The 16403-nt window shown below is 36.6% G+C and overlaps 1 protein-coding gene across 1 annotated transcript in view; it reads right to left on the bottom strand.

Annotated features, from left to right (window-relative positions):
- Window positions 1–16403, bottom strand: part of SPOCK3 (SPARC (osteonectin), cwcv and kazal like domains proteoglycan 3) — a 233268-nt gene that overhangs the window by 142765 nt on the left and 74100 nt on the right. Inside the window, exon 3 of the mRNA XM_076336559.1 lies at window positions 3647–3692. Coding sequence (XP_076192674.1) covers window positions 3647–3692 — 46 coding nt within the window. The remainder of the gene's footprint in view (window positions 1–3646; window positions 3693–16403) is intronic.

The raw sequence follows: 16403 nt of genomic DNA, 5'->3' as shown, positions 1-16403 counted from the left end.
TCATATACAGATTTTAAAACTTCCAAATATCTATTTGTAATTTCATCATGTAAAGTTGCATAATTTAAATGAACAAAGAAAAAAAATATTTCTGTAAAAGCACTAGTAATTCCTATAATCCATTGTTTTCATAGAAAATAGAAAAAAATATCCTGTCTAGTAGACCTGGACATCAGATCTTTTAATGCCAAAAAGATTCCTTGCTTATTCCGTATTTTCACAGATTTATAGGTAAGTTTCTGAAAAGCCAAATATTGATAAAACAAATAAAATTAGAAGAAATAAAACACTGATAGAGATAAATTAAGGATATTGTTTAGTTCTGTCCTCAAAGAACTTATCTGCCTGTATCTTCAGCAGTATTATTACAAACTTTAACACAACAGACATGGGAAGTTGTTACTGCTCCTGTTTAAACATCACCTTCAGTGAGCAATTATAGTCTCTTACCGCAAGTTTATCTCTACATTTTAAAAATTTGTCTTCACTTAGGAGTTTCATGTTTTCATTTGGGAGAAGCTTTTTTTATGGAATGCTCTCACTTGAAAGAGTAGCTGCTGCACAAACCTGAATGGCAATAACAGAAGATTGAAGGGGAAACCCTTGTAAAGATTCTCTAACACAGATTGCTCGGCTTGCAACAAGCCCCAACAGATCACAGGACTCCACAGTCAGTCATTTGTGATGTCCCCATTTATTGTTTTGAATAGCTCACTTTGATAAAAGAAAAAAAAGTATGAAAAGCCCCTAAGTCTACATGTATGGTTACTGAGGTGAAAAAGCTAATTAATAGTTAAACCTTATTTGTTTTAAACTTAGTAGTGAAGTGGTACACAACTGGAGCGGAATGGTGCTGGTGCAGCGCTTATGGCATAGCCCTGGAACGACACTTACAGAGGCTATCAGAATGTACACCTAAAACTTAGTTTTTTCAGTCTACCAACTCTCACTTTTTCCTATCTCATTAAATAATACGAGGAAAAAAAATGTGCTGAGATTGTTACTGCTGTATGTCTTTCATTGGCAAACATAGGGAATCATAAAAGACCTGATTTCTTCAGTAAATCGTGAACATTACATTCACTCCTAAGGAACTGACATTTGCAAGGCTGCCACACTTTTAAAGTATGAATGGCTCTTCCCACAAAATATCACCCATGATCACTTTTCTCATCTGATGAGAGAGACTTGAATGTATGAACAAGTGCATGGTACTTCCATAGTTATATTTTATTCTCAGGAATATTTTGCTATGTTTCAAAAAATCATTTCCCATTATACCCAAAAGTAAGAGGAAGCCAATTCTGACAACATGGAGACCAAGATATTGACTGGGAAACCTTCTTCTATCTTTTAGTGTATCTCCCAGATCTAGTCAGTAATGTTATTTACAGACTTTCAAAAAAATAACAACAGCATGCAAGTCTGATTAATAAAGAATATCTGTATGTCAGTCAGAGTCTAGAAAACATCTAATTCTTGAGAAACTGTAAATTTTTTGACATACAGCTCAATTCAATATCATTGCTAAATTCAATACAAAGACTGTAGCAGTTATTGCAGGAAAACTGAAAAGCAGTGCACTGGCAGGTAAAAATACCTGATATTCTTGAAATGACAGACTGACAAATTAAGACACTGGGAACATTTTTAATAATAAAACTTCAGTGTACCTTTTATTAGCAAAAAGTGTTCCCAACTAGCATTATTTGTTTTTCAGTTATAAATTACACAGTAAAATGTAGATAAAACTGCTCAGCAAATGCATTTCACTCTTCAATGTTAATTTTCAGTTAACAATCATATGAAAATAGAAAGTTGAACTCTGTAGGCGTGCTTTTAATATATTCACTACCCAATACACAATGCATTTTGCAAACAAGGTAGGATAGATAATCTTAACATGTTTTCTTAGTTGGGTTGTTTGTAAATTCAGAAAAGTATTCTACAAACATTAGCATCAGGATCCCCAAAGAACTCAGAGTAACAGAACAATCCAGAGTGTGTAAAAGTGTAAATCTGGTGGAAAAAATAGTATTTCAGTATATCTTCTGAAAAACTAACAGCCAATTGAAAAAACAAAAAAGCCCCAAAACATATCAAGTATGTGAAAATAAAAAAAATCATGACCAAAATTTACAGCTTATTCAATTCAATGTCTTCTGATGAAACATCTTGCCACCAAGAAGTCATTAATTAACGTATAACCTATTCCAGTTCTCATACTAAAAACATATTTGCAGACCATGCCCCTCTATCAAAAACCGAAGAAGAAAAGGAATAGACTAAAGATACCTTGTCGTGAAGTGATAAGCCTGCTTCTTAGATGAGGTACTTCACCATAAGAAAGGACTCTTTTTCTCTGAGGAGTCAGAAGACTAAAGTCAAGTACTTTTTCCTAACATATTAGTATATAATGAGGAGAGACGCACGGTCTGTGAAATTGTCAGGTTCTAAAATATTCAGGCTGCCATGGATCTAAATTAACATTTACAAATTTCTACCAAACCAGAAGAAAATCACCACAATTCACAGAGTAGTAATAACATAAATGTGACTTTTTTCCGCTCCCTCTACTCCTCTTCTCCCACACACTGGCAAAACAAGCCGGGTGCATTCATTTATGAAATTAAGGCATTTCCTTTCACAGGCTTACTACAGTAATCTTGAATTAAAGTGACAAAGGCATAGAACATGGCGGCAGGTCCATCTCTAAAACATATGGTTGTAATAAAATACAATTCATTATAAATCTCCCTTAAAAGTCGGTATCCATCATGGAGAAAGTTCTTTAAATTGAGTAAATGTTATTTTTGCAACATATTTTTCTCTCAGTCTCTTGTGTACACAAGCCCCTACACTGTTTCTTCACTGCATTTGTGCCTTTGGTATTATCAGAAAAGACAAAGTCTCTGAAATGCTCCTTGTAGCAATTAAAAAAAAAAAAAAAAAAAATCAAGATTCTCAGTAGTTTCACAACGGTAGTCATACACTTTGAAACAACATACATGAAGTAGATTATATTGACAGTAAATATTAAGTTCCAATGCCTGGGGAGGGAACGTTTAATGTGAAAATTTGCTGCATTTGCTCAAATTATTCTAAGGCTGAAACTGTTGTACTGTAGCATTCTCAAAGCTCCATCTGTGTTTTGCCTCAAGACAGATCACTTGAACATGACTGAGACTTCCAAAACTGTTTTTCTAGATCTTTTATCAGCCAGATATAAAGAGACTTTCAACATTTTAATGATTTTTTTTTTTAAACTGCAGAAGACAAATACCAGATCGCACACCTGTTTTTCTTCAAATGTCCCACTAAAAATGCAACAGTGCTTAACTTAAGCACTTATTTTTTAAATAAAACAAAACAAAACCTCCCAAACCAGATGAACTTGTTTATATGAGGGGAAACTAAGCTACTTTGGAGGTTCCTAATGCGCGACCCGTCTCTGTCTCTAATCAATAAAAGTTTGCAAAAATCACAGATATAAAATGATGATTAAGCTGAATTTCTGGCCCTCTTTAAATCAATCAAGGGAGAAAACGACACAAATTCACAGAATTCTGTAGGTATTCTAGAACAGGAGCACCATTACAAATACTTAAATTTTATCCCATACAAATAACTAGTAGCAGAATCCTACCTTGATCAAATGGTTTACCCGGACTCCATGTACGAAAATAATCATCCTGGAGAGGGAAAAACAACCTACATTTAGTAAAATGTAAAGAATCAATGTATACAGGAAAAACTCACAGAATCATGAAAGACAGAAGATGTATACCAACCTCTACTTCCTAGAAAAGGCAAGCAGTAAAAAACAAATGAGAAAAAGATTACAGTCATCATAATGGGACAAATTACTCATATAGAATAAAACTGTAATTCAGAGGCCATTTGCACTCATTAAGTGAAAATGCTATTCAAACAATGTTACTTACTAGCATTTAAAATAGAAGTATTTCTCGCTTTTAAAATGTTACAGTAGTTTTCCTGTACTTTAAGTTCGAAGATATTGAAAAAGTTAATTACATTTTCCATTAATGATTTTTCAAAACCGAAGTTCCAAAGTCATCAATAAAATACAACTATATTTTAAAGAATGATACATGAATTTCAGAAAAATAAATATTCTGCTATGTAGTTTTCAACTGCATCAGTAAGATCTGTCATTAAATAAGTCTAATTAGCTCTATTTTCTACAAATCATCTTCCTGAACATAAAATATCCTCCTAATTATGTCATCAGCTGTATTAGACTACAATTTCAAGAAGGAAAAACTCAAATTAAATAAATTGCTTTCAAGATTTTAAGAAATTTGATAATAAATTACAAATTCATAGCTGAGATGTAAATAAATTGATCTGCACACCTCAGATAACAGGTGGAGCAGAAAAGTGACTAGAATTATTTATTATTATGTCTTTATTTAACTCACTATTCTCTAGAACAAAACATTAAAAAGACTGTACCCAACATTTTAATGTCTGCATAAATTAAGGTTCACAAACTGCAGTGGGTGCATTGTCACATCCAGCAGTTCCACCCCACTTGCTATAAGATCACCAAGACCACCGTAAAGAAACCACCCTTTATAAAAAAATGAACTACTGGGAAAATGCAAGTCTCATACAGTTGTCAAAGCCACATAATCACAACTTAAAAATGATCAAGGATCAAGCACATCTTTACAGGAACAAAACACTCTTCCGGTTTTAATGGTTCAACAATTTTACCTCAAAGGAGAAAAAAAAAGTGGTTGCAGCCTAAACTGTATTTCACTGATGATGTTTTATTAGTAAAAATGTTGTTATGGGAATGCATGCTTTGAAAGAGGAAGAAAGAAATGAGCAGAATCTGGAAGTGCAGAATAGAACCATAGCTCTGTACGAATACTTATGCATTCTTTTACTCTGATGCTGCACAGATTAACAATCTATGAATCAGTGTACGTTACTTGCCTTTTTAATTACTATTTTTTGAAGGTAAATAAATACAGACAGGCATATCAAATGATTTTTAAAGAAAAATCATGCAAGAGATAAGCAGAAATTACAATTATGACAGTGTTTTCCATTTATATCCCTCCTAATAGTAACTATGGAGATGTTATTCCTACAGTGGTGTTCTGAACAGGTTTGAGCCAGCTTTAATGCAATGCCATTTCTCAATCACAGCACATTGGCAAAACTTTCAATTCTTGAAAAAACATGAAGTGGTAGATTCTCCTTCCATTTCTACTAAATCAGTAATGTTCACCCACAATGAGCCTATTCAGACAATATGTTTATTATTAGAGTGCCAAAAAGTTAGAATAACTAGAACATAAGGCTCTTGGAACAAAAGAGCAGTCATCCTGAGTGAGACCAAAATCCCTTCTAAGGCAAAGCATCCTGCATTATGCTTAAGGAAGAATGTAGAAGTGGAGCTTGTATAAATTACACGTTCTCAAGTTGGCCTCAAACCAACCAGACAATAAATCAATTCTTGTCCATCTCTACACTGCAGACAACTTCACAGATCCCAAATATAACATCCCTCAGGCATTTCTAGAAGTAAGAGTCTTAGCTGACTTACTTCTGTCTACAAAGCCACTCCATACTTTTCTTGTTAGACTTGTCTCTTAATCTTTTCCAAGTCTATTTTTTTGATATGGTATGACTAGAATTGTGCAGAGCATTCAAGATGAAGCAGCACTACACATCTATACACAACACAATAACACTATTTTGTTCTGTATTCTTCTCCCCAGTATACCTACCCCTCCATTTTCTCTTTAGGTTGGGGGGGCTGTTTTTTTGAATTGTACTATGGTTTGAATGGATTATGGTTTGCATGGAATTTTCCATCTTAAATCCAAAATATATATATACACCTATATACCATATATACCTACACTGATTTTCCTAAAGAGTTAATTTTTCAAATCAACTGTTACTTAAAGAAAGTCCATTATTGGATATGTTAAACAAAATCTTTATGTGCCTCTAAAAACAAAATAAAAGTTAATTGATTATCAGTTTAAGTAAGGAAATTGCCTCAATAAATTGCAGTTCCACAATTTTACAAATATTCCTAAAGCTATTTAAGCTATCACATGTATAAGAACCTGGCTTCCTGTTACATTCAGACCTTTCCTGATCTTCAGTCAATAAGAGTTTGATTATTATAATGTTCAATATCCTCTTCAGAATATCATCAAGATGATAATATAATTTACAAAGCCTCATTTTTCATAATTTTAATGTAAAATTAAAAACTGAATGAACTAATACAGAGTTTACAGGGAAGGTTGAGTAGCATCACAGCATCTCTAGGCAAAGTATCCTTACAATCTATATATGCAAAAGGCAATGTCTCAGGACAGAGCCTATGACTTCTGATTTTCTTCAGGGGCTTCCTTGCCTTTGTCCTGAGCACGTTAAAGGGCAGGTTGTAAAATGACAATAAAGTCACAAATTTGTCACAGTAACCATACCGCTTTTTCAACATTTTCTAGCTAAAGGTATCCGTGCATTTTAAATAGAAAATTCAGCCTTACTGCTCTACTTGAAACTACATGAAATTTCAGTAATTCTTTCAAGTCTCTGTCTGAAAGACACATAAAGCACTTCTAATAGCCATGTATGATGGATTTCAATGAGCTTAATATCCATGCCTTAAAATTATGCACGTTTAAGCATTATGCTCAGTCAGGGTCATAGTGATGAAGTGTTTCTAAGAACTGAAGTTCATGCTACAATTACATTGGCGCTTTGAGACTAATAAATATTTTTTATTTTTCCTGAAAATGGCTTACCTTAAAAAAATATCATGTATGTAGTCTGAAAATCTGACAGCCTTAAGAAAAGGATTCAAAATGACCAAAAAGCAGCTTAATCAGAAAAGCTTTTTTAAAAAAGGAAAAAAATCACAGTATTTTGCCTCGAACACTTTTATTGCTTCTTTTTTTGACTTCTATATTCTTCTATATGAATTCTTCACTCGTCATTCTTAAAAAGCAGTTGTTAAATGAGTTTTAACAAATACACATTTAAGTACAGTAAAAGAGAAAACCTCACTGGAAAAAAATCATATCTGACAATGTAGTTAGGCAGCAGAAGTTTTCAGCTTTCGAGAGAGATACAAAAATATGATCCTATTAATTTTCTTTCTTGTGTAAAGCATTTGTTAGATCATTTTATTGATCTCTCCTATGCAATATTTTCTGTAGATGCTGCCATATATTGCTGACATCACTTGAATTATTATCCAACAGAAATCTACATTGCTAAAGAATATAATGATACATGGGAGATATGAAGAGTCTGACTCGGAGAACAGCAGGTGTCCTAGAGCAAGGAGGGCAGCTTCCTCACAAACATTTTCAGACCAAGGTTGACCTGAAAAAATGGATAAAGCAAATCCAGCCCTTGTTTCGTGTTCACATTTTCTCTCTAGTATGGCCTATGCATTAAAAGCCTATATATTAAAATCAAAGCTGATTTATGCCAGAGAATTCATTGAAATGGAAGCAGTTTTCTGAATTTATAATTATCTTTATATTTTATCCAAGTATAACTTACTGCTACAGCACAGGTTGTACAGCACGGGTATTATTAATTGTGTGACTTGCAAACTACCAATTTAGGAAGGAGTCTAATAGGCAACTGTTCAATGTGAGGTACTGCTTCATACATAATGCCTTTTCAAGAAACAATACTTCTAACAGTTACCAAAGCAGGAAAGATACAAGATTTGCTGAACTTTATCCAACGCCAAAGTAAATTCTGCCCATAAAAAATTCCACTCAAATTTTATACACCTTATCATAATGCAAAAAATACATTTTACTGCTGCCTCCCTATTCCTACATAGGGGTTTGTTTGTTTTCATCAGAGCTACATACTCCAATTTGTAGATGGACATTAAATCATATTTTGACGATTTCAGAAATAAACGTCTTTCAGGCTGCACATGCTCCCTAATATAACTTAAAAACTACAATATTAGGTTTAGATTTTTTTCCTTGCTGCCATTAGCTATGAGACTATTTTTCTGGTTTTAATTTCAAGGAGTTCTTAATGGGTTTTCTATTCCATTTCTTAAACCTGCATCTCAAGTACATACATCTGCTTCTCATCTGATTTGAAAGCTCTTCACCCCGTTTACGCTAGGTCTTTGTTATTTGGTAGCTATGCTATTTTCAGACTCCTTTTCAACAAGCCAACTGAATTGAGCCAACAGTCCCACATTGCTGCCCTCCACTTGCCTCAGGCTCATTTCTGCAGCAGACTTGGGCTCACCAAGTATTTCCCCTTCACGTCTTTGCACCTCTCCAACAGCAGAGGGTTTGACCCATCTGCACCAAACCTTCCCAGTGACTCTGTAACACTTACTTATATTCTAAGTCTCACTGAAAGACCTGTGGTAAGGTTGTCACCTGATACCTCTGTTCCAACCTCTTTCCAGTGCTGAAAAGTTAGCACCAACAATGTGCAGAAATTTTTTTTCCACTTGTATCTTGCTCCAGGTCCTTCAGCCCAGTATCAGCAAGATTACCATTACCCTGTAGAGCCTTAAATTGCTGGTCACATGGAGAAGTGTTACAGCAATAAAAGGATGAGACACCATCAATGCTTCCATCAAATGGGAAATCTACCACTTCTAAACACTGCAGTTTCCCGAAATAAATGAGGGCCATAGGCAGCATACACAGAATAACTAAGATACTCCAACCACATCTAAGGAGAGTACTACCCCAAAACACACACCATAACTGGGAAATACAAGTTGCACCATGCAAATGCATGATGCTTGTGTTCTGGGAAATTCTTCAACCTGAAATCTGAGCCAGTCTGGAATCCTCATCCAGGATACAGACATGCTCTTCAGCAGTATGTGGATACCTACCTACCTATCAGATGCTGCTTTTCATCTCTGCTGACATGCATAGACATTTGATCTATCATAAGCCATGTGAGCACTCTGTCGTATAAACGTGGAGCATTAGTTTAGCCAGTTAACTGCAGGATAGTGCTCTCAAGGGAGTAAGGTAGCTACCACACTCCCCAACACCATATTTACTATTGCAGCATCTTCTGTGTCTCAGAACATCTGTGAGGGCAAGACGACTGGATGGACCATGTGCTCCTGAGCACGTTTTTTACTAATTGTCCCAGCTGCATTCAATAGGTTGCTTAATCTGTAGGACAATATGCGCATACATTATGTGATGCCACATAGCAGAACTAGTTCCAGGAGGGCAGGGACTGTTCGTCTAGCAAATTTTTTGGCTCTTTACTTTCTTCTCAACAGGATCCACCTCTCCTCACCAGCTCAGATACCTCTTATGCTTCCCATGAAGCCACCTTTGAGGATTCCTTTCCAATACTCCAAAGAAGCACAGAGCAGGAACCCTTCTTTAGTGAATCAAGGTTTAAGAAAAAACAATCAGATTTATAACCTGGACTTAAGAAATAAGAAAAAATGAAATCTAGAAGATTTTTACAGGCTAGCGTGGAAAGGTGACTACTGCCAGATTTGACTCCTTTTCCCCAGATTAAGTCTCCCATTAGAAATATAATTAGTTTAGCCAAAACCACCAGAAGTAGTTCAGTGCATAAAGCACCTCAGACACAGATAAAGGCAGTGGCACTCCATATCCAGTACTTCTGGGAATCAGGTAATCTTAAAGATCAGTTTAGTAAGTCAAAGAATCAATATGAGGAAGCAAACTCCAAAATAACAAACCACCACAGAGGTAATATCGGCATTGCTCCTCTGGTAGTGAAGGACCTAAACACCTGTAGCGATATTGAGCCTTGATGCAAAACTCCTTTCCTACTTGTTTGGTACCTAGCCTCCTTGAGTGGGGTGCTGGAGTGACAGGATGCTAGTTTGTTGTTCAGTGCCAGCCTTCAGGGAGGCTGATGTCAGCTGCTTCTGCTGCTCCAGACTCCTGGGCCATGCCATGCCCAAGGCCTGTATTCACAGGGCTGGCAAAACACAATTAGAATCAATACCTGCTTCCAGCAACTCCGGCACTCAGCTCACCACACTCAATGTTTATCCCGCTCCCTTTGCCTCACACTTCTAGTACCATTAATGAGGCTGGGCTAAGAGCCACCATTTTTCAGCCCTCTCTTTCTGTTTCACAGATCTTATTCAGTAAGATTTCTGTGGAGGCTATTTGGTACTAGCAGCATTACTAACAGCAGGTTTGAATAGCACAGTATTGAAATCATTTGCCAAGAAATACCAAATGCTCACTAAAGCTTATATTCAGAAATACTGAGAAAATACTGAAAAACATTTTGAAAAGGAAGGCATTAATATCAAAGCACAAACACTATAAACTTCTAAATCCCAATAAAATTTAAAACATTATTTCTTTAAAAGTGCATCTCCCATTTCTCATCATGAATAAAAAAATAATGAACCATCTTTTCACTACAAACACATACAAAGTTTTGGCCATGCTCTTCCTATTATGCTGTCAAGATTCAACTTGCGAGGAGAGCCTTAAAACAGGTTTGTTAGACTACAAGTGCTGTAGTCTAACAAAGTTGAAAACAGATGACATATGCGAGGTAGAAGGCCATCTGTGGGACTTTCACATGCCTGTTCAGAAGGGTTGCTGTTTCCTCAGGTGCCTCTTCACTAATGCACAAGCCCCTGGTAACAAGGACAAAACTTATTGCCGACCTCTGCATACAATGCCAGAGTCTGGAGAAGAGAAGGACAGCCAAGAGTGGCAGAACAGTAACAGACTATACAGAGAGATCAGACCACATCTATGGGGCTGGAGGAAATTTACCCAAGTGTGTTGAAAGAGATGGCCAATATGATTGCAAGGCTATGGTTTGTATCTATGAAAAATGGTGGACTGTATCAGGGAGATCTCTGGGAACTGGGAAAAAAGCTAGCATCTTAAAAAATAAAATGTAAGAAGGTAGATGCAGGGAACTACACGGCAGGCAGCCTCACCTCATTCCTGTAAAGATCAATGGAAAATGTCCTCTTTGAGTCCTTTTCCATGCACATGACAGACAAGAATAAATACTTATTGCAGACCTACCAAGGATTTACAGTGCTTGACCAGCCAGACTGCCTTCTACAATGAAATAAGTTTTGTGCACAAGGGAAAAATGGTGGATATAGTGTACCTTCACTTTCCTAAGGTTTTTGGTATAGTCTCCCATAGTGTGTTCATTTGGAAGCTGAGGAAGTAAAGGCCGGACAGTTAAATGGGCTGAAAATTGGTTACATCTGTGGTCAACAGCTTAACATCCAACTGGTGTCTCACTAATGGCCAAAGCACCCCAGAGTCAGTTCCGGAGATCATATTGTTTAACATCTTCAGTCACAACCTGGATGATAACACAGAGCATGCCATAAACAACTGAACTAGTGGGAGCAGATGACACAACAAATAGCAAAGGCTCAATCCAGAGAGACCTCAGTAACTTGAGGGTTTGACCAGCAGAAAAATGAGGTTCAATAAGAATTGGAAAGTTCTGAACCTAGGAAGGAATAAGTAGGAAGGAATGTGGGGTACAGACTGCAAAACAACTGACTCCGTTGAAAATGGCCTGGGAGTTACAGTGGACAGCAGGAGAATTTGAGAGAGCTGGATTTATTTAGTCTGGGAATGAGGAGGCTAATGGATGGTTGCCTGCAACCATTTGAAGGGCAATTACCAGCTCTTGTCAGCAGTGCCAAATGATTTAAACGAGGTGCAAAGGTCACAAATTGCGGCTTGGGAAGTTCAGGCTGGATATGAGGGAAAATTTCTTTACTAGGATTGTGTAGTGCAGCAGCAGAACAAGCTGCTCATGGAGATCACGGCATCTTTGTTCTTGGAGGTTTTCAAGATTTGACTGGAAAAAATCCACAGCCGACCTGATCAATCCAGTGTTACAACAGCCCCAACTTTGAGTGGGAGGCTAGATTATAGGTCCCGCAGGGGTACCTTCAACTAAAATTTATCTGAATCGATGACTATTTACAGTATGTCAATACTCTTAACTCCAAATATTTGAAGAAAAGGAACAATTCTTTTCTTCTGTCCTTTTGCAATGTATTATTATTTTCTTTATTCACCTATGTTTCCTGCTTGGACAGTTGAACTAGCATATGCATATACGATCGCTTCTAATACTGGGATGCGAGAAAAAAAAAACCAGAACTGATGACTGGGGACAAAAGGAATAAGTAGATCAGGTGAGAAGCTTGGAGCACACCAAACAAAAAGAGGGGTTTGGAATAAGGTAAGTAAACAGAGGAGTCACAAAGTAGTTTCTGGAAACCAAGATTTGGGAACGTAGGCATTAGGAGACAAATGGGCAGAATGGGACTGATAACTGGGCAGGACAGAAGATAAAGCCAGGAGGCAGGAGTAGGGTGGAACTGCCACACAAAGGAAAATAAGAAGGAGGAAGAAGTCAACATTAGCGACTGATTTTTTTGAGCAGTGAACTGGAAAGAGGTGGTATAAGAAGAAAGTGGAAATTAGCTGAAAGAAATAAAGAATTCAGATGTGCACCTCAAAGTGACTGGGTAAGACCTGGTATTAAGCCTAGGCAAGCAAAGGAAAGATGAGAAATCAAGAACAGTAGAGACAGGACTGGTACAGGAAGAGGTTTGAAGAAATGTGAAGAAATAATTAAGTCGTGGAGGAAACACGATTGCAAAAAAAACCACAACCAAACCCACAAACATTTTCTTTACAGTCTGGAAAGCAATCCTAAATTTCTGGGTCTCAATCTCTCAATACATACTGAAGAAAAGCACTGTCAAACTGTTTCACCCATGTCAGAATGGTAACCTCTATGGCCTAAGTTGCAAAGGTCAGCATAAAGCTGGATGAGAATTTCCATGGATTTTTTCTTGTTTAGCTTTTTGTTAGAAAATTGCTATTTGTAAAAACAAATGTTTTCTAGAAACATACTAAGTTTGACGAATTTTGACTGTTAGACATACAGGTTCTTTTTACTGAAAAAAATGCCTTGCTTAACTTGATTGGCAACTTCCCCTCATTGTTTCAAGGTAGCTGTGTACTACTGAAACTTCCTTCTACTGAACATGATGCATATCTGGCACCCCAAAAAACAATGGGGCTTCTACTACTCATATAGAGCTTGCTGTCTGTTTAGAGTCTTCTCTCAAACACTAAGAGCCACATGAAATGCTCATTTGGTTATAAAAAATACTGAACTAAAAAGAAGCTGTTTTATGTACTTCTTGTCAAAGGAAATTTCAAATTTCTAGCTTAAATTCCATTTTGAAACAAAAAATTTTATAAATGTCAAAAAATATCATGACATGGAAAGTTTGTTTTTAACCAAGTTTGGGCTTTCAAATGACTTTAAAAAACAGAAGTCCACTAAAATTAATAATGTGTCAATACAAATTCCTAAGGTTTTCTCAGCCTACTTTTTTAAAAAATAGGAAATTTTATATGCAAATATATGATGTATTAATGTCATTAAAATCAAGCCCAGAATCCAGTTAGATCAAATGCTAAATTCAGTGCTCCAGTACTTCAGAGCTAATGGAGACCATCCTTTGAGTATGTCAAATGTTGTAAAAATGCTAGATAGGCTGCTAAATGCTCGTATCAAAGGTTATGACTCTAAACAGCGTACACTCAGGATCTTTATCTCATCCCTCCTGCTACTAAAGTGGAGAATGGCACTCATTTTCTCTACCCTTCTTCTTACTCTGAACATGAGTAATTTTTAATGCATTTTGTGTTCTCAAGATCATTTTATAAATCCAAGAGGAAATTATCATTGTCTTCAGAACAGTTTGAGCGAGAAGATCAAAGACTAGGGTCACAAACTGAACAAGTTGGATAGAACCAAATAATAAAAGTGTTTCATTCTATTATATGCAGTGAATGGTACGGGGGTCTCATGAATAAACAATGTATGGACATTTATTAAAGACCATGCAATTAATGATTACAGAACATGCATGACAGAAACTAAACCTAGGCAGTTTTAATTTTGGCATTTCCAAACTTTTAAGAGCAAGACTATATGACATCTATGTTCTTTCGTTAAGGTTTTTGCAGGCTACATGATAAAAAATTCATAGTTTAAAATTGGCAAATCATGCATTTACTGATTGGCTTATACACGAAAACCAAAACTGAAGATACTATTTCAAAGAAGAATAGTAAATATACTGAAAACAGTTTTCTGTTTTTCAAATAGGGAAAACTTAACAGTTTTCTGAACAAAAGTGATTCAAATTATGTATAAGGGAAACACCACATTGATCAAGAAAATACTGTTTAGTCATTTTTAGCATACTCCAGAACATATTTAGAAACAAAGTCATAAGAGAATTTTTTTGTTGTACTGCATCAGATAATGACACTTTTGCCTTGCAGCAGCAAAAGCAGAGTGTCACTTTCAAGGGAGGCAAACTGGATCTTTGCTCTGAGACACTTCATTAGAAGAAACCTCCAGAACAGGATCTGATACAGAAAAATAGCAACTTCAGCAGTTTATTCAGCTTACTGTATCAATTAAATCTACTGTAGCAAAGCTGTACAATTTAGGAGACTGTCTTTTTTCAAACTACCAGCAAGTCGGCAATAACCAGAAGGGGAAAAAAAAAACCAAAAAACCCTAGATATAAGGGAAGTCCACAAAAATAGGGTCAGTTTGACTGACATGGAGAACCATAGAAAGAAAATTCAGAGACAAGACAGAATTTGGCATTTCTAAGTCTCTTTCATGTCAAATAACCTTCATAGCAGGACACAGCAAGTGATATATCTTTCAGTAGAAGGAAGGAAATACCTTCCCACAGCACTAAAAACACAGCTGATGTACACTGCCATTGTACTTTATAATATGCGTGCCTTTCAGAAAAGATGGCATAGCTTCATTTTTTCATTTAAGACTGAGTGAGAAAAGCTCATTCTTTCCTTACAACATCCTGAAAACATCTATCATTCTTTAGAACCATTAGTCTCATAATTCCTGATGCCATTGAGTGGAGAATAAACCAAAACAATTTGAGATAAATCACCAGTAAGAATCAGAACAGTCACTGGAGGTATCAATTTTGATGGTATTTGAGGCCCTGCAGGTTAAAAAAAAGGGTGGATGGTAGACTGGCTCAACAGTCTACTTGGACCAAATGTGATGAATAAAAATTTGAAGATGAAAAATGTACTTCTGCTTCAAATGTTGCACTATTCCACAAATGACAGGAGCTCATGTAACTTGTCTGCCTTTTTTTCCACCCCTCTTTTTTTTTGTTTAATAATGCAGCTATGAAAATTGTTGTATTGTCTATATACAGGACAGAAGCCCTGAAAGACACGAAGGACACATGGAGATCACAAAGACAGAAACAGTCTACCTTTTAAGGGTTTCTCCTGGTTTCGGCTGGTAATTTTCTTCCTAGTAGCTGGTACAGTGCTGTGTTTTGGATTTAGGGTGAGAACAATGTTGATAACACACCCATGTTTTAGTTGTTGCTAAGCAGTGCTTACACTAGTCAAGGACTTTTCAGCTTCCCATGCTCTACCAACTGAGAAGGCTGCAGGTGCCCAAGAAGCTGGGAGGGGGCACAGCCAGGACAGCTGACCCAAACTGGCCCAAGGGACATTCCATACCATGTGACGTCATGCTGAACAAAAAAACTGGGGGGAGTTGGCCGGGGGTGGGGACACAGTCACTGCTCGGGAACTGGCTGGGCATCAGTCAGCGGGTGGTGAGCAACTGCATTGTGCATCACTTGTTCTGTATATTCTTTTATCATTATTTTCCCCCTTCCTTTTCTGTCCTATTTAATTGCCTTTATCTCAACCCACAAGTTTTACCTTTTTTTCGATTCCCTCCCCCATCCCACTGCGGGGGAGTGAGCGAACGGCTGTGTGGTGTTTAGCTGCCTGCCGGGCTAAGCCATGACAAAGGTCTACTTCGTGTTCAAGAAGGGTATTTTCAAAGGCCTTGGCCCTTACTCAATTTCTAGAAAACATTTTTTCAACCATATCTGAGGACAGTAAGATGAAAGAGAAGTGCTACTCACCATCCTTCTTTCAGGAAGCTGAAAGTTTTTGTATTTTTAGCATCTCAGGGAGAAAAATCTGGAATCAGTTACAAAACAGATAGTATAGTTTTGCTGTCCTTGCTTTTGTTTGTTTATTTTTCAATGTGGAGAAAATTAATTACAAAGATAATCATGAGGTCTGCCATGCCACTCGCATGGACAGGATTTTGGTATGTTTCTCCCAACAGGTAGTCTCTTATGCCAAGGCTCAGAACAATGTTCTGGTCTATCTCTCATTGCCATGGAGACAGAGAACACCCTAGCGTAAAAACAGTCCAAAATGGAAGAAATTAAGGAATACAAAAGATTATGAGAGAGGCATTACAGCATAATTATCTTTACA

Source organism: Aptenodytes patagonicus, chromosome 4 (genome assembly GCF_965638725.1).
Source record: "Aptenodytes patagonicus chromosome 4, bAptPat1.pri.cur, whole genome shotgun sequence".
NCBI lineage: Eukaryota > Metazoa > Chordata > Aves > Sphenisciformes > Spheniscidae > Aptenodytes > Aptenodytes patagonicus.
Note: the sequence above shows the minus strand (reverse complement) of the source record. Positions and strands in the feature narration are given on the sequence as shown.